This window comes from Vipera berus (genome assembly GCF_964194415.1).
Source record: "Vipera berus genome assembly, chromosome: 3".
Classification (NCBI taxonomy): domain Eukaryota; kingdom Metazoa; phylum Chordata; class Lepidosauria; order Squamata; family Viperidae; genus Vipera; species Vipera berus.
Window position 1 is genome coordinate 196,300,328 of NC_138204.1, and position 25,237 is coordinate 196,325,564.

The window sequence follows — 25,237 nt, forward strand, 5'->3', positions numbered from 1 at the left end:
AATCATTATCATCATCATATCAATGTGTGTGTGAGAGAGAGAAAGAGAGAGAGAGGGGGAGAGGGAAAGACATAGAGAAAGGAAGACAGAGACCCATAAACAACTTTCCCTATGCCCAACGTTGCCCCCAGTAGTAAACACTAACCAATGAGTTAACAATGATTGTTAACAGAAGGTTTTAATTTCAATTGGGCAAAGGGTTGTTTCTGGCCTTTAGTGAATGCACTTTAAATATGTCAGTTTTTTGGGTAGATTTTCCTTAAATCACCTTCTTGTTTAGCATTTATCCTAAGCTCTTTTCACCTCTGTTTCCCCAAAGGATTCATTGAGAAGAGATTTTCCATGACAAAGAGCTCTCCAAAGTGCTGATTGTTTTGAGCAGTTAAAGAACATTAATACCTTGACAAGATATCTTCTCCATAGATCTATTCTAAGATGTATGATTCAGTTGTATTTATACAATTTACCTTTGGGCACACCAAATTTATTGTCTTCCTTGTACCATAGACACCCTTCCTGTGTGTTTATTATTTTGGTAGGATATTCTGGAGCATGCATACTTGCTTCTTTCACAGAGAAATCTGTGGCTAAAATAGGAGACAAAAGTGGCAAATTTCTATACTGAAGACAATATTTATTCATGGTCTTGGTCTGCCTGCTTCACCAGATCTTCATAAGCTTTGTATGAATCTCTGGACATACAAACAACAAAACTTCCTAAAGTTTTGATTACAATTGTCAAAATCCAGGCATAATTTCCTAGCATTTTTAGGCAAAAACATTAAAAACCTGAGGCTTAGATTAGTTGAAAAAAAAAACTTTAAAAAAAAATCCTTGTCCCATAAACCTAGAGGGGGTAGCACTAAGGGAAGAAAAAGAAATCTTGGCTTATGTATCCAAGTCTATTAAAGGTATTTGTTATTTGTTATATTTATAGTCCTTGCTCCCCAAAAGATATTAGTGCTACCAATGTGTACCTTACTGGGTTAATGGTTTAACCCAGTGCAATAATAAGAACACTTTTTAATTGAATAGGACTGTTTTGTTGTAGTACTAACCTATATATTTATTTTCTTGTGGCAGATGTAAATCTGGATTCAGAGGGAAATCAGTGTTCCACAATTTGCTCCAATATGGGTCAATGTCTGTGAATGTAACACAATTCATAATGAATGCCTTAGTAGAGAATACTTCAAGATAAACATTAGCCTTTGATTCATTGGTGCAGAGAATCTAGCTTAAGCTAGGCTCAAGTGAGCTCTAATTTTCTTAATTTTAATTCTATAAGCCTTCTAAATCATGCATTCAATCCTCCCCATCCTCTGGAGGACAGCTAGAATCTTTTAATACCAGAAACACCACAGGAAAAGAAGAAAACTATCGATTTTATGTTTCCCAAATGTCTAACTTTTATGGCATCTTCGTTTCATCTGAGTTCATGATTTAATCATAATTTGTGACTTTTGTTCCTGTGTTTACTTACTCTTGAACCCTTGATTCTTGGATTGGCTGACTACTCGACTCAGCACCCTGGCTTATGGATCTTATTTGGATCACTCTCTTGGTGCTTAAACTTCAAACGGACTTATTCCGATAAGCTCTCTTTGCACAGACTCTGATTTATGATATTGTCTACTGTTATCTGCTTAACACCACAGAAACTGTGTCCACATATGAATGTTTGCAAACTGAGAGAGGACATAGTCGGCATGGCCAATGCCACAAGACAGCAAGAGCTATCAAGCTCCATGTGATATGAATAAAATGAAAACCCTGAATTCTGAATTCTGAAGAGAAATCCTTGCAACTAAACAATTCATATGGAAGTTAATGCAACATTTTGCACCATTAATGACATTTTTTGCTCTGAGATGTTTTGAAGCAGATTTTTACAAACCAGTAATAACACAAATGGCCACTTTACCTAACACACAGTATTGTGTCCCAAACCACTTTTCTTTCTTGGTGCATTCTCCCTCGTGGGAAGGAGATAAGAGAAAGATGTTTACTTTTTCAGGAGTGAGATGATTAAGGGCATCAGCAATGATCTGCAAATATAAAAGATAAAACAATAAATCAATTCATTCTCTGTTAGTCAATTTTCATAAAAGTTGCCTCTTTGTTCTTAAGCTACTTTTTTAATGCCATGACATAAGAATTATTATGGGGGATGGAGGATGGGATATTATCAACCCATTGAAACTCACAGGCTAATTGGTTAGGAACCTTGTTGTATTGCCTACACAACAGAAAAGAAAATCTCATTATTGCCCCTAGACCTACACTTTAAAGTAGCTTCATTGCATTTTGGATCAGGAAGTGTATAGAAATATTTTCATTTCACTTTTTTTTCCCCAGACACATGTGGGCTCCACTTACTTCAGCATTATATTCAATCAGTAGTTGATCTCCTGTTAGTAGGTCTTCCTTTTCAAAGATGTGCATATTTTCACAAATGTTTTCTACAAACTCAATTGGATCACTCTGGAGATATGGAAACCACAATGAAGAAATAATAAAAGTCTAATAAAGATTAGAGTTTCTTAAAACCTAGTCTTGAAACACAGCATAATTCACAAGAGTTAGATTCATTTGAATTCCATTTTCTAAAATAATGTGCCAATATTTCCAGTGTTACTGCTGGCATAATGGAAATACCTGTTCCTGGAAACAAAATTCATTAGCTTCAATCTTCTGAATCTCTTCCCATATTCTGCAAAAGAAAAAGTTGTGACCATTATCACGTGGAACAGCTCTCAAACCATCTTGGTATCCTTGAAATGTTTGGACTACAATTTCCAACGTTCTCAACAATATTTGTAGTAGTTGCACTATTCTTGGACCTTAAATCTACACATCAGAAAGATACAGGTAGTCCTTGACTTACGCCCACAGTTGAGCCCAAACTTTTTGTTGCTAAGTGAGACAGTTGTTAAGTGAATTTTGCCCCATTTTATGATCTTTCTTGCCACCATTGTTAAGAGAATCACTGCAGTTGTTAAGATACTAACATGGTTGTTAAGTGAATCTGGCTTCCCCATTGACTTTGCTAGTCAGAAGGTCACCAAAGGGAATCACATGATCCTGGGACATTGCAATTGTCATAAATATGCACCAGTTGTCATGTGTCCGAATTTTGATCATGTGACCATGGGGATGCTGCAATGGTTGTAAGTGTGAAAAATGGTCATAAGTCATTTTTTCAGTTCCATTATAAATGTGAATAGTCACTAAATGAATGGTTGTAACTCAAGGACTACCTGTATACAGACTGGGTCTACACTATTATTCATACCTTTGAATTAGCAGGCGATGGAAAATCATATAGGAAGTGTGAGTTTTTAATAAACAAAAATTAAAACCTGCTTTTCATGACTACAGAATAAAAACATCTTCATTCTGGGTGCACTGAATATGCATGAGGGAAAGCAAAAGGGGTTATCATGGCAGACTCCAGTCTTGACCAATGAATGTTTAATTGATTGCCTGTACAAGTCTCACATGTTAAGACTGGCTCATGGATTCTCCAAAGTTATGAGCTCTTTAAATAAATCATAATTAATTAATCGATTAATCAGGTGAACAACCTGTCTCCAGATGTTGTGAATGCTCCAACACTGGACATTTTTAAGAGACTGGACAGCCATTTGTCTGAAATAGTATAGGGTTTTCTGCCTGAGTAGGGGGTTGGACTAAAAGACCTCCAGGATCCCTTCCAACTATTATTATTATTATTATTATTATTATTATTATTATTATTATTATTATTATTATTATTATTATTATTATTATTATTATTATTATTATTATTATTATTTATTCATTAGACATGAACCACAGTCAACTGAACATTCAAATTGACTGGTGCTGATAGTTGACATGGGTTGCTGCCAGCATCCTAGGTATCAACCAGGTACCTCCTTAAAAGGTAAGATGTTCCGAGTAGTGTACTTTTTTGTAGCATTGCTGGAGTTATTGCAGGAAGCTGCAGTTTCTTGATGTATTTTGCAAAGTTTTTGGACATCGTTCCCAGTGCCCCGATGACAATGGGTATCACTGTTACACATTTCATCCATAATTGTGCAGTTTCGATGGCCAGGTCGCGATATTTCATAATTTTTTCCAGTTCTTTTTCTTTGACTCTGGCATCTCCTGGTACAGCGATATCAATCAGCTGTACGCTTTGGTTCTCTACGACTGCAATATCTGGCATGTTGTGTTCCAAATGGCGATCTGTCTGTATTCGGAAGTCCCACAAGATCTTCACCCTCTCATTCTCGACAACTTTTTCCACCCTATGTTCCCATGACTTATAATTTTTGTTGTTGTTATAATTATTATTATATTTGCATATTCTTTGAATTACCAAATTGGGATTCACAACCAGCTCTTGTATTTTACATACTAAGATTTGCTACAATTATATTTGGCTAGATATACGAACCAGAAGCCAAAGAAATGCCCAAATTTTGAGCACTATGAAATTTCCCCCACATTTCCCAGTACCAGATAATATAGCAGTTGGTTTGGGGAGCTAAGTTCTAACAGAACGTGTATCAGAACCATGACATATTGATGATCCCACTTGTTTTAAACACAGATAGTTCTCATTTTATGACCACAATTGGGACCAGAATTTCCATTGCTAAGCAAGGCAGTTGCTGAGTGAGTCAGGTCTGATTTTATGACTTTTAACCAGGGTGGCTAAGGAATCACTGCAGCTGTTAATTTAATCACAGAGCAATTAAGTGACTCCAGCTTCCCCTGTGTGACTTAGCTTTCAGAAGCTAGCAGGGATGAGCACAAATGATGATCACATGACCCCAGGATGCTGCCATTGTTGTTAATGCATGTTGGTTGCCAAGACTGAATTTTGATCATTTGACTGGGGGGATGTTATAATAATAATAATAATAAAGTTGGAAGGGACCTTGGAGGTTATCTAGTCCAACCCCCTGCTCAGCCAGGAAACCCTATACCATTTCAGACAAATGGCTGTCCAGTCTCTTCTTAAAAACTTCCAGTGTTGGAGCATTCACAGCTTTTGGAGGCAGGTCTTTCCACTGGTTAATTGTTCTAACTGTCAGGAAATTTCTCCTTAGTTCTAGGTTGCTTCTCTCTTTGGTTAGTTTCCATCCATTGCTTTATGACAGTCGTACATGCTAGGACCAGTCCTAAGTCATTTTTTTCAATGTCTTTGCAACATCAAATGATGTTACTAGATGAATGGTGGTGAGTTGAGGACTACATGTATTCTTCCTATCTGTCACTTTTTAGAGTATGAGAAACAGAAACATATATTATGGTTCTGAACAGATGACTAACACCTATCCCAAAGGTGCTTTTTCAAATGGCAACTGGACTTTGTTTTTCCTTGAAGACATTTGCTTTCCTTCAGTTGAATTGAAGAATCTAATTGGATGAGAAGTGAAATGTCTTCAGGTAAAAAACAAAATCCGGCTGCTTTTTGAAAAAGCATCTTTGGGACAACCATGACATGGATGACTGCGAATCTCCATAGACACGACTAACACTTATCAAATAAAAAATCACTTTTGTTGGAAGGAATGCCTTTTAGAGGTTTATTCTATGTTAATATGAAACCTTATACAGTTATTTACATAGCATTGTTTATTACTGCTGTCAAAGAGATTATACTGCACATTTCAAACACTGTTACTGCATATATTGTATATGTTGATTTGATTTGAAGATTAATATATTTAATATGTATGGTACTCTTAAACTCTTTGTTTACAGCATCAGTTACAATATGTACTGAAAATATATTAAATATAAAATAAGAAATGACTAACAAAGTCATAACATTCATATATATATATATATATATATATATATATATATATATATATATATATATATATATATATATATATATATATATATATATATATATATATATATATATATATATATATATATATATATATATATATATATATATATATATATATATATATATATATATATATATATATATATATATATAAAATATACCTTTTTTCTGGTCCATTTTTTTGCAACATCTTTAAATATTGAAATATAAGATGAATAACCTGAAGATAAAGAAATGGATTCAGTTATTTTTGAGCTGCATTCGACTACAAAGAAAGGCAGCATTCACAATTAATAAACCATTCACAAATAATCCTCCAGACAAACAAAAAAAAGTATTATTTTGTTTCTTTAGCCCCACCTTCTAACAATTTCTGATATCTTATGTTATGGCATTCTCAGTCAGAAATTATCTTCTCCATTGAACATGGATTAAGAATCTTTTATCTGAGATTTTAGATGCTTTTAGTATGGTAGCCCCCAAAAGTCTTTGTTTGCTTTGATGACATGCCCAACCATGGTTTAATTCCAAAATTGGAAAAGAAAAATATTTTTTCTGCAGGATTATTGCCTGCAACCCCATGGGATTTCACGAATTCATTTATAGCTCCAGCAGATCATAAGTATATAGACTATTGATGAAGATATATATAGTATGCTATAGAGAATCTATTACCCAGAACTGATTTCAGAAGAATTGTCCATTTCTTCTCCTTCATTACTGACAAATATCTCTAAATCTCCAGCAAACACTGTAAAAATAATCTTACTCAATGATTTTCAAAAGTCACAAAAGATGAATCTTCACTCCTTGGTTCATCCTATGTAGCACTGTCCAACACTAAGCCATTTATATATTTCTATTAAATGCATTCTATTCCTGAAAATGACAGAGCATTGGAAACATTTGGAATCTAAAGAAAAGAAATACTAATCTTCTATTCCCTTTTCAAGTTGTCATTGGACTTTATGGAATTTACAATACAATAGTATACACTGGAATAATAATAGTAATAACAATAACAATTGACCTCATAGAAATATTTAAAGCCTTCATCTGTCAAAGTCACTGAAATGCTGAAGATGGAATAAGTAGAGTTTTGTTCAAATCCTGTCTCACCATTTCCTCCATATAAGGCAAGAGCCCAAAACCTATTATAAAAGTAAAGCCGTGATTAAAGTAAGTAAATAAACAAATATTAGAACTGTAAACAGTGAACATTAACTAAACATTTAATCTGGTTATAATTCTAAAAGTGGGCTCTTGCAAAGTAGGTTTTCAAAAATATAAATATTATAAACAATATTGCATGGCCTTTAATATTCTCAAAAAGATACTTATATTAAGTGTTTGGTAATATTTATTTATTTATTTATTTATTTATTTATTTATTTATTTATTTATTTATTTATTTATTTATTTATTTATTTATTTATTTATTGGGACTTTTATGCCGCCCTATCTCCCGAAGGACTCAGGGCGGCTAACAACAATAAAATACAAATAGGATACAAATATTAAGAAAAAATTAAACTATACTATATGCATGTACATTTAACAAATTGTTTAATCAGTATACAGTCTTTCTAATCAACTAGAAAGTAATACATTTTCAAGAAGCGTTGCTTAATAACTGCAGGAGGGTCAGGGTTAGGGTTAGGGTTAGGGTTAGAAACATGGTCTCAATCTTGTGACACCCATAACTGTTTTACTTTGGGACAATATTTCCCCCTCTTAAATGACAATGTGTAGATGAAGTAGCTAAAGTTCTTTGTAGAATTCTGATCTCTTGCAGTGGGCTTTGAAATTAGCTTGAAAATTGTAATGCAATAATAATAGTAAAAAAAAACTTTGGACGTACTTCTTTCTAAGAATGGAGAGCACGCTTCCACTACCTTCATGTCCTATCAGCCAAGAGATATAATGCAGTGGCTTCACCCTAAAAGTTTTGGGAAAAACATTAAACATGAACTTATTTTAAAACAGCTTGATTAGAAGGATAGATGTTTCTTTTATTTTTTGAAAAAAACTGTATTACTTTTCTGTATATTCAGAAAATACTGCATTATTTCAGATTGGAAATTCACCTGGAAGTCAAGTGGAGGGAAAGGGCTAAAATTCTAGTCTGTTCTGTTAATCAGTGCTATGTTAGGGAGGATTAACACTAACATAAAAATTCAAAAGTAAAATAAAATACAGATAGTCCTCAACTTAGACCACAACTGAGCCCAAAATTTTCACTAAGTAAGGCAGTTGTTAAGTGATTTGTGCCCCATTTTATGACATTTTTGCCACAGTTGTTAAGCAAATTGCTGCAGTTTTTAAGTGAAGAATACAGTTAAGTGAATCTGACTTCCTCCGTTGATTTTGCTTGTCCGAAGCTACCTGGGAAGGTTACAAATGATGATCACATGGCCCTGGGACAGTGCAACTGTCATAAATACATGCCAGTTGCCAAGGGCCCAAATTTTGATCACGTGACCATGGGGATGCTGCCACAGTTGTAAGTGTGAAAAATGGTCACAAATAAAATTTTTTTCAATGCCATTGTAACTTTGGTAACCAAATGAATGGTTGTGTGTCAAGTGCTACTTGTAGACACATTCAAAGTTATCATTAATAAAAAGTAAAAGTCAGGAGATTAGGTTTGATTATTGGATAAAGTATATAAGGAGAACATGATGGTCTCATTTATCAGGTCGATGCCTCTTTGGAAATGTTTTAGGTACTCATGTGGTAATAACAATGTTCTGTTGTTCCACAGCAATTTTGTGCCCCCCCTCCCAGAGCCATTGACAATGCCAAGAGGACATTGTAAAGGTTCTACCGTACTTCAGAGGCATCTGGACTGTGGGCATAGAAACATATATTGTGTTTGAAAGCTTCAGCTCTTTGGAAGTTTTCTAATGTTGCCACCAAATGGTTATTTTTAATCTGAAGGAGACCATTATTAAATACCTAGGGATTGTTTAAGATTTCAGGCTTGGTTTGCCATTGCCTCCTTCACAGACCTGAGAGAGGGAGTGAGTGGCTGAAGGTCACCCAGCTGGTTTCATGCCTGAGGTTGGACTAGAACTCATGGCCTCCAGATTTCTAGCCTGGTGCCTTAACCACAGTACCAAGCTGGCTCTACATGTGGATTAATCCTGTGTAAAGGCTTCTTTGAGATGACTAGAGAGGAAACCTCCTTGGCAGCAATGCAGAAGTGGCTTGCATTGTATGATTTTTTTTAAAAAAATTAAATGCTGATTAAATTTAAATACACTCTTACATTGAAATAAATGGCTGTCCTACTCTCTAGAGTGTGGCCTGTGGGATACCATTCAGAAACAACACGTGGTTCTTAGTCCACAAAGCTTACTCTGATGCACAAATGCCATAGGTCATCCTTGACCTCATTCCAGAATGGATGTGATTCCTAATGTGAACTATCACCTCTCCCTTCACATTAGATTTATTCAAAGCCTTGAATGATGCAACTGCATCTACTCATTTATCTCAATGCATTAGGAATAAAGACTGTTTAGAAACAAGAAGTCATATTAAACATCAGAAGTATCATGAAACAAAGGCCTTCAGATAAGAAGGCAATGACAATTACATCTGTATAATTTCCGAGTAAAGAATATAGACATGTTCATATAAGTCAACAGGATTTGAACTTAAGAGACACTTAATTTATAGAGACTAATAAAACTATTAGTTCATACAATAATATGGAAAAGGAGCTAACATTCATGGGGTGTTCTAATCAAAAGCAGGAGGCATCTGTCAGTTCTCCTTGCAGGAATTAAGTAGGGCTGCTCATTTTTTACAAAATACCTTCTTAATATCTTATGATATCTCCACTTATTCTCTTGCCCTTTCCCAAATCATGTTTCCCAATGCATATAATTGCCCTTCAGAGACAGTTGATTAATGGTTTGATTTTGAGTTTATTTATCTGTTATTTATTCACTGCATTTAAAATGAACTGGATATTCATTTCACTGGGACCATGCGTCCTTAAATCCTGCTCATTTTGCATTGGTCGGTGACTAATAAAGAACTGAACTCAGCTATTCATTATTGCTTTGTATGCGCAGGTTGGGGAATAGAAAGACTCAAGACAATAGAAAATAATAATCTTAATTATGTGATGGATGCAGATCTGACTCCTCGTAATATATAAATGGAAGATTGTACAAATTCCACTCCTTACTTGTAATTCTTTTCCTGTGTGGGAAGAGCCCAACAGATGTTCAAAGAATGTATTTCTTTCACTGGAATAACTGAAACAGGATAAAGAGGTTAATATCATGTTTTCAAAATTTGAAAAATTGGGTAAGAATAATAGAAAAGGCTGTAGGGGAAAGAAATGGTAACTAGGGTATGAAAGGTCTTTGGAGACCTCTTACTTCCTAAGAACATTATGACAAGGTGAAGACCAAGCCTTATATTTATTAGACAATGAGGACCTCCAAGGAATTTGTTTTGCTCTATTAACTATTGAAGTTGTACCTCCTTGATTTATTTATTGGCCATGCACCAGCTGCTTTTAAATTAAGGCATCACCAAAGACTTGATCTGAAGAGGATATAATATTTTGGTTGACTACTGAACTTGAGGAATTTGTTTCATTTCCCCCCCCCCCCTTCACACCTGACTTTTTTCTTTTTCTAGTTTGCTTAAGGCAGGATTAATCTCTGTTTTCAAGTGGCTCTAAATGCTATAGGAGATAGGATAAAATATAAATCACATAACTAAATATTTCAAGTTCTTCTAAAAAGTACCATCATCACAATGTGTTCCTTTGTAAAATAACAGCAATATGTCTCACTTCCCCTAAACCAGGGTATCTATAATCTAAGTCCAAGAGATACACATGGTCTCCAAACTCTGAGTGTACTGTAGTTTCTGGAATGACTTGAAAAGTTACTCCCAAATTATTATTTGTGATGCACAGAAGGTGAACTTTGTAGACCCATGCACTGTAACACCTTTGCTTTGTAAGCTGTTCTGGTTACCACTTAGTTTGCTGGTGCAATGCAAAATGCTAGTTATCAGTTATAAAACCCTTTATGGCATAGGGTTGGGCTACCTCAAGCACTGCATCTCTCTTATTATTTCTACATAATGGATGCATCACTGATTTATCCCAGTGGTTAGTGGAAAAATTAACTTTTAAAATAATGTTTAAAGGGCTGCAGAGTTGGGACAATCCAAATCTTAGAGTTGGTATATTAATGGGCAGGCCTTATGAGAAGAAAGGCATGCATCCTGGCATCCATCAGATGCATAGCTTAATGGATGAAATATAAAGCATGTTCCTCTGTTAAATCATGCAGGAACATGCTTTATATTTCATCCATTAAGCTATGCATCTGATGGATGCCAGGATGCATGCATTTCTTCTCATAAGGCCTGCCCATTAATATACCAACTCTAAGATTTGGATTGTCCCAACTCTGCAGCCCTTTAAACATTATTTTAAAAGTTAATTTTACACAATGTCTTTTTTCATTGACATTGCACGTTTAGATACTGTTTTTAACTGTACACTGCCCATAATTGGTTTTGGGTTGGGGCAGCATTATGAATCAAATTATAAACAAACAAAGAAATAAGCTGTGATTTGGAATGTAAGAAAAGGAAAGAATACAAACGAACAAAGAAATTAAACAAAAAAAATTAAATATGCTATGTGACTATAAAAAGAGAAAAAGGAAAGATTGTAAGTGATGCTTTGGTCTTGTGTGGAGGACTTTAATACATGCAGAGAAGTAACATATTGTCTATGGAGATTCATAGTCATCCAGGTTCATGGCTGTCCCAAAGCTGCTTTTTCAAAAGGCAACTGGACTTTGTTTTTCCTTGAAGAGGTTTTGCTTCTCATCCAAGAAGCTCCTTCAGTTCTATAGGTTTAATTATAAATAAAAGATTTAAACTGCAAGTCAGAAAGTAGAACTGGTATTACCTGAATAGATATGAGTTCGGGTAATACTGTTGGGCATGTTGTGCCCTACAGGTGGTTCTTGACTTACAACACTTCCTTTAGTGACTATTCAAAGTTACAACAGCATTGACAAAAATGACTTATGACCATTTTCACATTTACGACCGTGGCAGCATCCTCATGGTCATGTGATAAAAATTCAGACACTCATATTTATGACAGTCGCGGTGTCCTGGGGTCATGAGATCACCTTTTGTGACCTTTTGACAAGCAAAGGCAATGGGGAAGCCAGATTTATTTAACAACTATATTACTAACTTAACCATTGCAGTGATTCACTTAACAACTGTGGCAAGAAAGGTCATAAAATGGGGCAAAACTCACTTAATAAATATTTTGCTTAACAACAGAAATTTGGGGCTCAATTAAGGTCACAAGTCAAGGACTACCTGTATTGAATGGTGGAAAGGAATGAATCATCGTTAGGAAAGTTCTGAATAAATGTGATCCAAAGGAAAAAGTTATTCTGCCAAATGGCAGAATGGATAGATAGGAATTAGGGAATAGAGTATAAACAAAGTGATTGGCTTATTTGGAGATCGTAGAATTAATAGATTTCTGAGCATTTGCTTAGAATAAAAATCTGTTTTGAATGATGGTTTACACAAAAGTTTAAGCAATGAAAACACACAGGAAAGGAATCTAAACTTACATCATGACTAGTAAAAGCTACAAGGGTGATGAATGGTTCTGAATATGAATCAGAACAATTTTTGATTGTGTAAATACTATATATTGGGTAAAAAAGGAAAAGCAGTAAAAGGAGATATGTGAAAGAAACTATTATGAGAATAGTATGATTGTATGAAGAGAAAGCTCACATTATATTTGAAATAGTATTAGAACATAGATGAACCTCCCAATAGGGTAAATGGAAAACAGATGTAAGAAAAGAAAATGTAGGATTCAGCCAAAAGTAAATAGTGTAATTAGCACGTTAAATTACAGTTAGCTTTTGTTGTGACATCACTTAATGTTTTAACACTTAATGTTTGATATTGTAAATCCCAACATGTTAATCAAAAACTCAATGTATCCAGTAAATTTAAAGGTGCACATCTTTGTGTTTAATGCTACATTTTAGGAGTACAAATATATACTATATAGTGACCAGCTGTTTATTTTTTTTAAAAAAACAACAACCTTATATGGAACATTCATGCTATGATCTCAGTATTTGGAATACAAGATAGTCATAGGTGGAAGGCGATGACTTGTCTATGATGTATCTTTCAACACCTGATAAGGTATGAGTGCAATTCCCAGGAATTGTTTCTGGAAACTGCTAGCTGGAGAATCTAAGAAGTGATGTCCCCACACATTTGGCAAGAGCCAGACTGAAGAAAGATTAGCCTAAATTGACATAGTAACATCATAGCTAAGGCAAAATGAGAAATTCTTATTCAGATCTTTATTCTCCTATTTCTTATGCCAATATTCCTTAAAGTGTGGTCCAAAGACCTACAAGGGACTCTCAAGAACCTCTCAGGAGTCTGCAAAATTAAAATTATTTGCCAGATACAGAAAATTTAGCAAAGTTTTAAAGCAATGACACTCTCCCCATTATTATTTTTTGTTAAAAGTATATGAATTTTTTATAAACCACAATTTAGTTATGTTAATATCCAATGGGTTTAATAGTGTTATTCCTACATGGTTCAATCAATATTCTGTGAATATTTTGAACTTTCAATTTTAATGTTTAATATGATAAACACCAATAAAAATGAACCCTAAAAATGTAAGCTCTTTTGGCTTCCTCAAAGTTGGGAAGTTAGAAATGGTCCTAAGTGCATACTTCTTAAGAAACACCTCATTACACTGTCCTAGAAAATGATATTTTGGTGCACAATTTCCATCCAGATTCCCCAACTTAAAAAAAATAAATCAGAATCACATCTACTTACTTTTGTAAACCTTGTGAAATTCTGGTGTATCAAAAGGGTTCATCAGGTGACTAAAATCCGGTCTGGGCAGCCCACTTAAAAACAAACAATCAGGAGCATTGTATTTAAGGCTTAAAGTTTAAATTCTACTGCCATCTCACCTTTCTGGTGTTCATATACAAATCCTGGCACTGTAGAAAATAAAAAAAGTCTCTTAACATAAGACCTCTAGACCCCATAACTGAGTTAGGATACTGCCATTCTTTTAGAGATTTATCTTTGAGTCTACTCCGAAGTTTTGGTGTCTAGTCCGATTTATATCTACTGTGGCAAGACCTACTTTCACTGGGAAAACGTACTGAATATCAGCCTACATCAGCTTTGTTAGCTAATTCAGAATGGAACTTGTTGCCCTAACATCTGGATATTACATTTGGCAAAAACCCAGGAGTCCCAACCCCATATGCAAGAGCCTGTGGGAATAGGACTGCTTTGCTAGCCTCTCCTATCAAATGTTTCTTTTTTTCCAACTATACAACGATGTGTTTCCCCAGAAAGTTTTTTGTACTTAATCAGCATGAAGTTTAAACATGATCTACAAGGGGGTTACTCTTGGACAGCACTTTGAAATTTTTCCCATTGTAATTTCTCATGTTTGCTTTTTTGAAGCACATCACTGGAGCTTTGTTAAACATGTAAACCAAGGCTGAATCACATGCAGCCTTTCATACTGTAAACTGCTCAGATTAGCTTCAAAATGAGATAGGCAGCATTTTTTTAAAAAATTTTTTTAAATAACTTCCAGATCTATTTCTAGATTCTACTTAGGTTCCCCAAATGGGCCATTGATGTTCAGTGACTATATGGCAATTTTCAGGCATTACTTAAAAACTATGTTAATTTTTAAGTTAATGTATTCAGATCTGAGCAATTTTATGTTTTTTTTCTATTTTGGGTAGTAAAAAAAATTGCAAATAGAAATTATAGGAACAACAACAACAAAAAATTGGCAAAGGTGTTAGGTAACATGGTAAAAAGTTTATTTATACGGAGAAAAGAACGGAGAAATGTCAAGATGTGCAAATGTTAGCAGAAAGGTAGTATATGGGTTCTATGTCAAATAAGGAAATAAAGTTGATGTGTATAAGCATCCCTCTGCCCATCTTTACATGAAATTGAAAGCGGGATGTGTCAAGAGAAACAGTGAAGTTGAATGTCGTGGGACGCTCAGTGTGATGTGGGTGATCAAAATACAAAAAGGAGAGACAAGGAGGAATGGGTATTTGTTTGTTTGTTTGTATGTATTTGTTTGTTTGTTTGTATTTGTTTGTTTGTTTGCGGTGGCTCAGTGGGTTAGGACGCTGAGCTTGTCGATCAGAAGGTCGGCAGTTTGGAGGGTCAAATCCCGAGTGCCGTGTAACAGAGTGAGCGCCTGTTACTCGTCCCAACTTCTGCCAACCTAGCAGTTCGAAAGCACATAAAAATGCAAGTAGAAAAATAGGGACCACTACGGTGGGAAGGTAACAGCGTTCTGTGCGCCTTTGGCGTCTAGTCATGCCAGCCACATGACCACGGAGACGTCCTCGGACAAGCGCTGGCTCTTCGGCTTTGAAACGGAGATGAGCACCGGCCCCTAGACTCGGAAACGACTAGCACGCATGTGCGGGGGAACCTTTACCTTTACCTTGTTTGTTTATTAAATTTGTATGCCACCCATCTGACTAATGCAACAACTCTGAAAAGCTTAAAATATAATAAAAAGTTAAAACATGCTTAAAACACAAGTAAAATTAGAATAAAAAGGTTAAAAGTTAAGAACCATGATGATGGGCAGCCTGGAGGTGAGTATCTTTTCTATTTCTCTGCCATCCCAAACAAGGCCAAGCAGCAGGCAGATGTCACTTCTGATGGGAGAATATTCCAGAGGAGGGGGTGGGCACAGAAAAAAATTCTCTTCTCCTGCACCCCACCAACCAAAATACTTTCCCTATAGAATCTGAAGTAGGCTCATTCCACTGGAATAAGTGGGATGGGTTGGTCCCATTGGGGCAAGGCAGTTGCCCAGTGTTGAATGTGGATTCAGTGCAAGAATGGTTGATTAGTATAAGGTAAAGGTAAAGGTTCCCCCACACATGCGTGCTAGTCGTTTCCGACTCTAGGATTCGGTGCTCATTTCCATTTCAAAGCTGAAGAGCCAGCGCTTGTCTGAGGATGTTTCTGTGGTCATGTGACTGGCATGACTAGACGCCAAAGGCACACGGAACACTGTTACCTTCCCACCATAGTGGTCCCTATTTTTCTACTTGCATTTTTTACATGCTTTCAAACCGCTAGGTTGGCAGAAGCTGGGACGAGTAACAGGCGCTCACTCTGCTACATAGCACTCGGGATTCGACCCGCCAAACTGCCGATCTTCTGATCGACAAGCTCAGCATCGTAACCCACTGAGCCACCACGTCCCTTTGATTAGTATAAAGACATATAAATATATGAAGAGTGAATGGGATCAGAGGAAAAGCTAACATCAGTGCCAGAAGGGAGCGGGGTTTGCTCTGTTTATATACATATAAGTGGCTTTCCCTCTCAGTGTTGGTAAGAGTCTTCTTGGTAGCTCCTTGATTAGGGCATTGTTTGTTTTTAACACTGGTGACGCTACATAGTTGAGTAATGAAATGTCTGCAAGAAAATAACCAAGCTGAGAGAGCACCAAGGATCCTATAGTCTAACAATGAGCTACAAATATTCTCTACTGTTAAGTCTCAGCTATATTTCTTTTTGTTATCTCCACTTACTATTTCCTATGCATTTTCTTAGTTGAGTATAGTGTTGTTTACCTAAAAATTTAGAGAATGAGGGCATGCACATATGTATAGATCTACTCCTTACAGCATTGTTAGATTCTCCCTATTTCACATATCCCCAATCTCCAATCTTTAGACTGCAAAATAGTTTTTTTTCAAGCTCTGATAAAGTTCTCTAAATTATTGGGGAAGAGGTTTTCAGAAAAACTGACTCTTCGCATCCAACTGTACCCATCTTCAGAGTTTCTTGACATTAACAGAGGAATGGTCAGCTGTGATCTAACAAAGGGTGTGTGGCTTGGTTGTGGTTTTACAACTCTGCAACTTTTTCCTGGAGTAGATCCAGGGATGATTTTTAGATAAGCAATAGGGTTTTGCTTCTCTAGGCCTCTGACAGATTTATGTTTTTGACTGAGAGCTGATATTGGTTTCTTTAGTTTTAAATGAATTTCATTTTGTTCCTTTTGGGGGAACTGGAAAGAAGAATATTACTGAGTTTATAAAAAGTCATAAAAGAGTCCACAGCTGAGAGAAGATTGTGGCAGAAAAGAAGAAGTAGCTTTGTTTACCCCATTTCCACTAAAAATGCATTTTTTAGACTTCATTTCATAGTTTAGCTCAGACATGTCAAACACAAGGCCCGGGGGCCAGATCCGGCCCGTGAAGTGGCTTCATGCGGCCCACGAAGCCATCCTGGAAACAGTAAGGGAACGGCCCCCACTGCCTTGGCCCTGGCCCAGAGACCCTCCTCCTGCCAGAGACCCTCAGATCTGTCCCACTCCTGCCCAGGCCCCCATAGGCACCCTAAATGCGAACGATGTAGAGCTGGCCATGCCCACCCAGTAGGCCATATGCACTTTAGCCATGCCCACCCAGTAGGCCACGCCTGCCCAGGCCACACCCACCTGGCCCCCTGAGGGCAACCGCAGTGCTGATGCGGCCCTCAATGAAATTGAGTTTGACACCCCTGGTTTAGCTAGTGAATACTGGAAGATGAAGAGTCCTCTGCCTGCCAACGAATATGGTCTTTTTACCATATTTTGGTTTGGTTTGGTTGTCTTTGGGAACCAAATAAACAGTATAATATATTAGTTAATTAATATATTACTGTTTGATTCCTAACATGCATTAACTGATTAGTATTCAGGTCAGAAATTCAATTCAAAACTCTGAATTGAATGGATTTTTGAAATTGAATTGGAAGGTTAGTTTGGAGACTCAGATGTCTCCAAATTGATTTTGATAATTTTGGATACTTTTGCATATAAACAAAACTGTTTTTCCAAATGAATTCAGAAATATTAAACAAACCATGCAATTGTAATCTGAACATTCTAAGTGAATCAACTTAGTTTTCTAAATAAATTTAAATTATCAAATCGATCCATTTTCAAAATGGAATTAATGGTTAAAAATTGGTTTGTGCAAGTTTTTTGTTATTAAGTTCCAACTATTGACTGCACTTCTGTTTGCACAAGCCTCAAACACACATTCATATAAAATGATTTATATGTTTTAAGATGAGCAAATAAGTAAACCTAATACTGACAATTAAAGGCAAACTTAAAAGAAACCTTAAACCTTTACCTCTAAAGGTAAAGATTTCCCTGTCCAGTCATGTCCAAGTCTAGGGGGTGTTGTTCATCTTCATTTCTTGGCCAAGGGAGCCAACGTTGTCCAAAGACATTTTCCGTGGTCAAGGGGCCAACATGGCTCTACACCAAAGGCACACAGAACTCTGTTGCCTTCCCACCAAAGTGGTACCTGTTAATCTGCTTGCATTTGCATGCTTTTGAGCTTTTAGGTGGCAGGAACTGGGACATGGAATGGGAGCACATCCCATTATGTGGTGCTCAGGTCTTGAACCCAGGTATCAGCTTTCCAGCTGAACCACCACGCCCCTTCCATAATTTATTTACAAATCTCAAATGTTTAATTCCCCCCCACCCTTATCACTTTTGTTCCTTTTCCCCTTTGGCTTGAAACTTTATAAAATAGAAATTTTCCTATTAATTAGGACTAGATTAGTTTTATTTATATTCCCATACCGTCCATCTTTTTAAAACAGAAGAAGCATCTTATAGTTATATTTCTGGAATCTATAGTTACGTTTTTAGAAGTTTTATAGTTTAACCAGAATACTTCAGTTATTGGGTGAATTAGAAATTTTAAGATTAAGAATAACATTAATAGAGTATATTCTTTCACATTGCTACTTCTAATGGAACATATGGCGTATACAGAACACTTAGCTCTTCCAGGAAAAAAAAAGAAAAAGATAAACTCACTTATTTGGGATGTGTGAGAAAATTTCCGTCACCCATTTTTGCAAAGTATCCAGGGTTTCTATTCAGAAGAATATTTAAAAAAGGAAAAGAATCAAAAAATGTAGAAAATATAGAGAATAAGGAGGAAAAGACAATTCTGCTATAAAAATTGAACCATATACTGTAGGCATGTATCAAATTTCTATCTATGTATCAAAGTCTTCAAATGGCAATTGTGCATTGAATCAAAGATGGGATTTTCTATAGCTTAACTATGAATCCACAAAAGAAGTACCCAATATTCTTCCTTTCAACTCTTTAAAGTGCTATTTTTGACAGGAATCAGATTCTTTTGACATTGGGACTCGTGTTGTTTTGTTGTTTTGCAGCAAGGATTTTAAAAAGAATATGCATACTAACCAGATTTCAGTAATGCAATTTTTAAATAAAAGGCTAAGGGTAAGAATGGGAGTGGGAGACCTCTAACAGATAAATCTCTCCCGTAGTCGTTCCTAGCACTGATATACCCCTAAATCTTCCTTCAAATTGGCCTGAAGAATATTGCAGTTAAAATTTCACATTTAATTCTTCGTGCAAAAAAGCATCATTTTGTGGGCAATGATGCTAAATAATCTACTGGTAGTTGTCCATGCCATTTGAGATGTCCTACACCCTCCATCAGGTGTGCTTAAAAGTCACTCCTTACTAAATGCAAAAAACCTATGTTTGCTGTATTAAGGATGCATTTACATAGAATCAACCACCCAGTGATTCTCCCAATTAGTTCACTAACCTTATTGTGCTGTAGTGTAATGGTGCGTGGGACTGAACTTGGGAGACAGAGGGAAAAGAGACTGCGTAGGGAATGATCAGATAAGGGGAGGGAGGCAAGGGGAGAGGTTTTAGCTTCATAACAGGCACAGAAAGAAAGAAAGGATCCTCCCTAATGTATGAGGCTACAAAAAGAAACGGTAGGAGATTTGTACTTTCAGGCACACAAAATTCTGTTAATGTAGCCTTACAACAAAGTAGACTGGGAGGCTATCATTTTTTAATTCCTGCCTTTTTTTCTCCATAGGAAGCACAGGATTTCAAGGACATTATTCATTTCTCCCTGTTTTTTTGCCCTGTTTTGCCTCCTTATGTGGTCATTACCCATGGGGGTAAAAACCAAAACAACTTCTGTGGTAGAAAGCCTAAGAGGGCCCTTTTAGTGTAGGGTCCTTCCCTAGTTCAGTGATGCTCATAAACAATTGTAGGGACAGTTCATTATCAGATAAATGGTTCACAAGATACATGTATAATTAGGTGAACTGGAGGAGTTAATGTAGCCCCCCCCAAACACTATTGAGGTAAAACTAACCCTCAATAGTTAATAGTCACATTTAATTAATTTAGTTTTAGAATGTACCCAACACACTTAGCATTCCCACCTTATGATCCCATTTAAGTATCAACAAAACCTAGCAGTCTCATAGGCATATCTTGTCACACATTAAAAATTAGCAAATATTTTGTCACTTGTTATGTCATGAAATTGATTGCAAACATAATCTACAACAGTTTATGTAATAAAATAAAACTGTTGTTTTTCTTGTAAAAGTAACCTAGCTATACAGTACCTCAAGGAATGCTGCCATGGATGCATCCAAATATGATGGTAAATTTAGGATCATTGAGATCTTGGCTATTCCTAAGTGGCTATGCAGTCTCATAATGGCCTAGTTCCTGGATCCATATGATTGAAATCTGGAAAGATTGGAATGATTTTGCCAACCTTTCCTTGAGATCAAGTGAAGGAATAGCAACATGTTGTAAGATGTTATGAAAAAACAAGCAAACTTACTTCTTGAGGTTTTTGCCATTTGTAGGTTTTAAGGGGCTTGGTGATCTTATGAGGTCATTCTGCTCTCTTGATTATTATTTTAATTTGAGTGAGCCTCAAGCACAGTTATATATGTCAGTGCCCATAAGAACACACCATTCTTAGATTGGTGGCTTTAGGAATGGACTTACATGTACCATTAACACAATGGTGTAAGTTGTGCAATTGTACCAGCAAACCAACAGAGATTTTACTCCTCCCACTGTGTTATTTTAATGAAAGATTTTTCATGAAACTCTGAAAAATTCTGTCAATTACACAACTGAATACACTTTCATACATATCTATCTATCTATCTATCTATCTATCTATCTATCTATCTATCTATCTATCTATCTATCTATCTAATCTACCTATCATAATTATGGGTAATTTCTACCTCTAGACTGGACAACAAGATTCATGTAGTGAGCTGAGTAGTATCGTTTTCTGAAATCCCTTAGTCTTGCGTAGGTATCAATTCCTTTCTTTTTTGGTGTATATTTCAGTGTCTCTGCATTACCTATATAATTTAAGAAGAAGAGATTTTCTTACTAACATTAGTATCAATTTCCCTACAGTGTTGTTTTCTCTGCAACAAAGCAGATTTTGTTTAACTTAAAATAGCCAAATAATACCAAGTAAATATTAGTTTAGAAATGCTATGCTGGATATACAAATGAAACCAGCTGATGACTTATTAATTAAAAGTGATGTACACATAATAAGCCAAAAGAATGATTTGAATAATTTTCCTATATTTCCTTTTTATACAAAAAAAGACTTCTTAAATATACCGCATCAAACTGAACCATATCTTGAAGGATACAAGATCGTTGAGGCATACAAAGCCTCTGTCATGAAGCTTGTTTGAAGAATAGCATATCCACAACTTTTGAAAGTAAAGAAAATACTTTATATTATATAAGGTAAAGGTAATGGTAAAGGTTCTCCCACACATGCGTGCTAGTCGTTTCCGACTCTAGGGGCCGGTGCTCATCTCCGTTTCAAAGCCAAAGAGCCAGCGCTTGTCCGAGGACGTCTCCGTGGTCATGTGGCCGGCATGACTAGACGCCAAAGTCGCATGGAACGCTGTTACCTTCCCACCGTAGTGGTCCCTATTTTTCTACTTGCATTTTTACGTGCTTTCGAACTGCTAGGTTGGCAGAAGCTGGGACGAGTAACAGGCACTCACTCTGTTACGCGGCACTCAGGATTCGACCCACCAAACTGCCGACCTTCTGACCAACAAGCTCAGCGTCTTAACCCACTGAGCCACCGCGTCCCTTTATATTATATAAAATTACCATCAAATACAAGCTCCATTAAAGCCCATCTGCTTGTATCTCAGTATACTTGACTTACCCCAAAAGAATTTTCTCATAGGATGTCCTGGTTTTGCAAGACTTCCAAGCAGGAGTTCTCTTCTGTTAGCATCAGAGGGTTTTGCAATCTGATATTCTGTTTATTTTAAAGTACACATTAGGCATAAGAACTTAAGAAAAGAATTCCAGTGATATGATCATTTGGACAAGGCAAAGAGCATAATGCACACATACATGAAGCAGCAATGAAAAGTGTCATACTCGTTTGACACATGCATTGGATTTGTGGTTTTGTTTCAGAAATATCATGGGCTCCATCAGGGATTACTAGTACTTTGGAGAATGAGTATTCCTAGCAGCTCTGCCTATTTATCAATCGTAACAGAGCCAGAATCTCAATTAAAATAGGATAAATAGATGTTCTCTTTCAAGGCACAAATTACCATATAACCATAATAAACATATTGGTGGGAAGAGAGAGAAGTTCTTGATTACATTGGTTCTTCTTCTGATGGAAACATACAATAATCTTCCTTATCAGTATTTATTTCTGTGCCTTAGCATTTTCCACTGCTATAAGGGTGTATCAAAAACTGGAGCCCAAGACCCAAATCTAGAACTCCATAGGCCAAGGAATGATCATCCAGAACTGCAGGTTGAGAAATAAAAAGTGGCCAGTTTCATCATGACGTCTCTGAAGAGGTCACCAGAGTTTATGCTGGCTCACATCTTCCTTTGTTCTTTGCTACCTTCCTTCTTAATCCTGTGCATATCTAGATACATACCTTCATTTGGTCAAAGGGATTTATTTATCTTCCAGGAAGTTTATTTACTGGAAGCAATAATATAAAGTAATATAAAATAGAGGTTGCTTTCCTTTCTGTTTCACAGGTGAAGGCAGAGGATTTAGAGACAATAACTTCCACCAGGCCAGGTTTTTTGTTGTTGTTGGTTTTTTTAAAGCATTTGGTCTTAGATCTTAAACTGTGATAAAGGAAGTTTCAAGAAGTTGTGTAATGTTGTAGTTGAACAACCAGGCTTGTGCCATCCTAAGAATACACAGAATAGTGCTTTTTTTCTTTCCTTTTTTTGGTCCCGTCAAGTCAGTATTGACAACTTTGGGTGACTAAATGGATAAGTCCCTGCAGCTTTCTTGGAAAGATATGATTTGCTACTGCCTTTTTCCTAGGGTTGAAAGAGAGTGACTGGCCCAAGGTCACCCAGCTGGCTTTATGCCTAAGGCCTGAATAGAACTCATAGCCTCCTGGTTTCTAGTCTGGTGTCTTAACCATCACACTAAACTGATTGTAAGTACTGTATTAATATTTACACTGCATTAATCTCCACTGAATTCAACATATTTCCTGCAAGATACCATCAGGATTGCAGTTATTTGTCCAGATTTGGATGTTTGGAGAATAGAACTCCTAAAAGATATTGTCTGCAATCCAGTGCAAAGTACACGTAATGCAACTGATTTTAAATGTTTTAAATGTGCTTAAACCTTTGAATTGAAAATATATATTTTTTATAAAATGGTTGTGAGACAGGCCATCCAAATTTCACAAATGTGAATGCATCAAAAAATGAGGTGAGATAGTTTTCCACCATCTAAGAACTGAAAAACTATAAGCAGTGAACAACCCATCCATTAGTTTTACCACTATCCACAGCTTCAACTTCACGGTCAATAGCATCTTTAATCATCAGAGGATGAATGAAGAACTGTGCCCATCTATGAATAAAGTAGAAGAGAAATACAGGTGTTTGCTATTAAGCCTTGAAATGTGTGGAATAACGATCTGTTTCCATTAATATGCTTATGAACTATTGTTATGGCAAAACAGAACTTGATTTTTTTAACCAAGCATTCATTTTGATGAAAAATGGTTTTTCATTTATTTGATTTCATTTTTTATTACACCTAGGCAAGGTATACGTTTCTTTTATTTTAATTATGTAGAGGGAATACACAAACATATACTCACAAACAAAAACTCTATTTTATTATAGAATTACATCTCTGGCAGCTTGGATTTTCCATGACCTCCCAAATTTCAAGATCCTAAAAGATCCTAAAATATCTTGATTATAGGATCTCTAATCACATATAATTAGACATCCTATAATCAAAATATTTTAAGATCTTTTCTCAGATTAGAAAGATCAGTCAACTGGTCTTTCAGTTACAGAGGGTTTGACTTCCCTTGACCTCTCCCAAACCCTCAGTAACATCTTCTGCACTTCATGAAAATAAAGAGAATTTGAGGACTGAGGCTGACTAAGCTAAACCTGACACCAGGAAAGTAGCAAACAGAATGTGTATTTTAAATGCATGCAAGAATTACATTCATATTTGAAACATTTAAAGCTCCAATGATTAATGCTGAGCTAAAACTGCTGCCTAGCCTAACTAGAAGGCTTCTAAAAGAATTTGGAACTTTATAGAAATATTTCAAGCTCAGAGCAGAATTATTTTGCGTTTGAAACAGTATTGGGCTGGCTTGTACACTTCACTATGGTTAGAACAAGCTGCTTTGGGCTTACAGCCACTATTACAAGCTCAAAATAATGTTTGAATTCAAAATGCTAACTGTTTGGCACACTTCTAATGCATATTATGATTTTATCCCTCAGAGTTTTCAAAATCAAAATGGTCTTTCTGCTATCCATCATGCTTTCAATAAATTAGAATTATGCTCAAGGGGCAATTTACCTATGGCACTAGAGCATGCTAATCAGAGCCCTAATAAGCCAATTAATCTTTGATGTCTGTTCTGTTCTTCTGTTCTGTTCTACCTCTGAGATTTCTTTCAATTAGAAGGAATTTTTCAAATTTTACAAAAATTTCTTCCAGCAATTAAAGTCTATATGGCCAAAAGTAAAGAATAACGGGATCTGGACTCAATAACAGCTGCAAGACCTCTGGTGACCCAATTCTTAAGTAAAGCACACAAATTAATTACTGCTTGATGATTTTCAGTAAATGACATTTATGAATATTTATGGTTAATTTAGAACAGTGCTTCCCAAACTTGGATAAATTACCCAAACTTGGGTAAAAGTGTTTTTTTTTCTGAGTAATCACACACAAACCCACTAACCCAATATCACAAAATATCCCAACAGGGATATATAAATTGACTTAAAGATGTCCATGTATTCTAAAATATATTTTAAAATCTACAAAAAAATCTATTAAGATGAAAATCAATCACATCACCAATGATAATTTCTTAGAA

General features: G+C 35.9%; 1 protein-coding gene across 1 annotated transcript in view; it reads right to left on the reverse strand.

The window, feature by feature from the left end:
* LOC308666725 (nardilysin-like) overlaps positions 1-25,237 on the reverse strand; it is a gene marked incomplete at both ends in the record, with an annotated part of 48,931 nt that overhangs the window by 18,570 nt on the left and 5,124 nt on the right. Inside the window, 14 exons of the mRNA XM_081325620.1 lie at positions 468-587; positions 1,059-1,145; positions 1,925-2,048; positions 2,380-2,484; positions 2,659-2,713; positions 6,019-6,077; positions 6,888-7,008; positions 7,719-7,796; positions 10,059-10,128; positions 13,760-13,833; positions 18,828-18,885; positions 21,071-21,193; positions 22,036-22,131; positions 23,657-23,730. Of these exons, the coding sequence (XP_081181746.1) occupies positions 468-587; positions 1,059-1,145; positions 1,925-2,048; positions 2,380-2,484; positions 2,659-2,713; positions 6,019-6,077; positions 6,888-7,008; positions 7,719-7,796; positions 10,059-10,128; positions 13,760-13,833; positions 18,828-18,885; positions 21,071-21,193; positions 22,036-22,131; positions 23,657-23,730 (1,244 nt within the window). The remainder of the gene's footprint in view (positions 1-467; positions 588-1,058; positions 1,146-1,924; positions 2,049-2,379; positions 2,485-2,658; positions 2,714-6,018; positions 6,078-6,887; positions 7,009-7,718; positions 7,797-10,058; positions 10,129-13,759; positions 13,834-18,827; positions 18,886-21,070; positions 21,194-22,035; positions 22,132-23,656; positions 23,731-25,237) is intronic.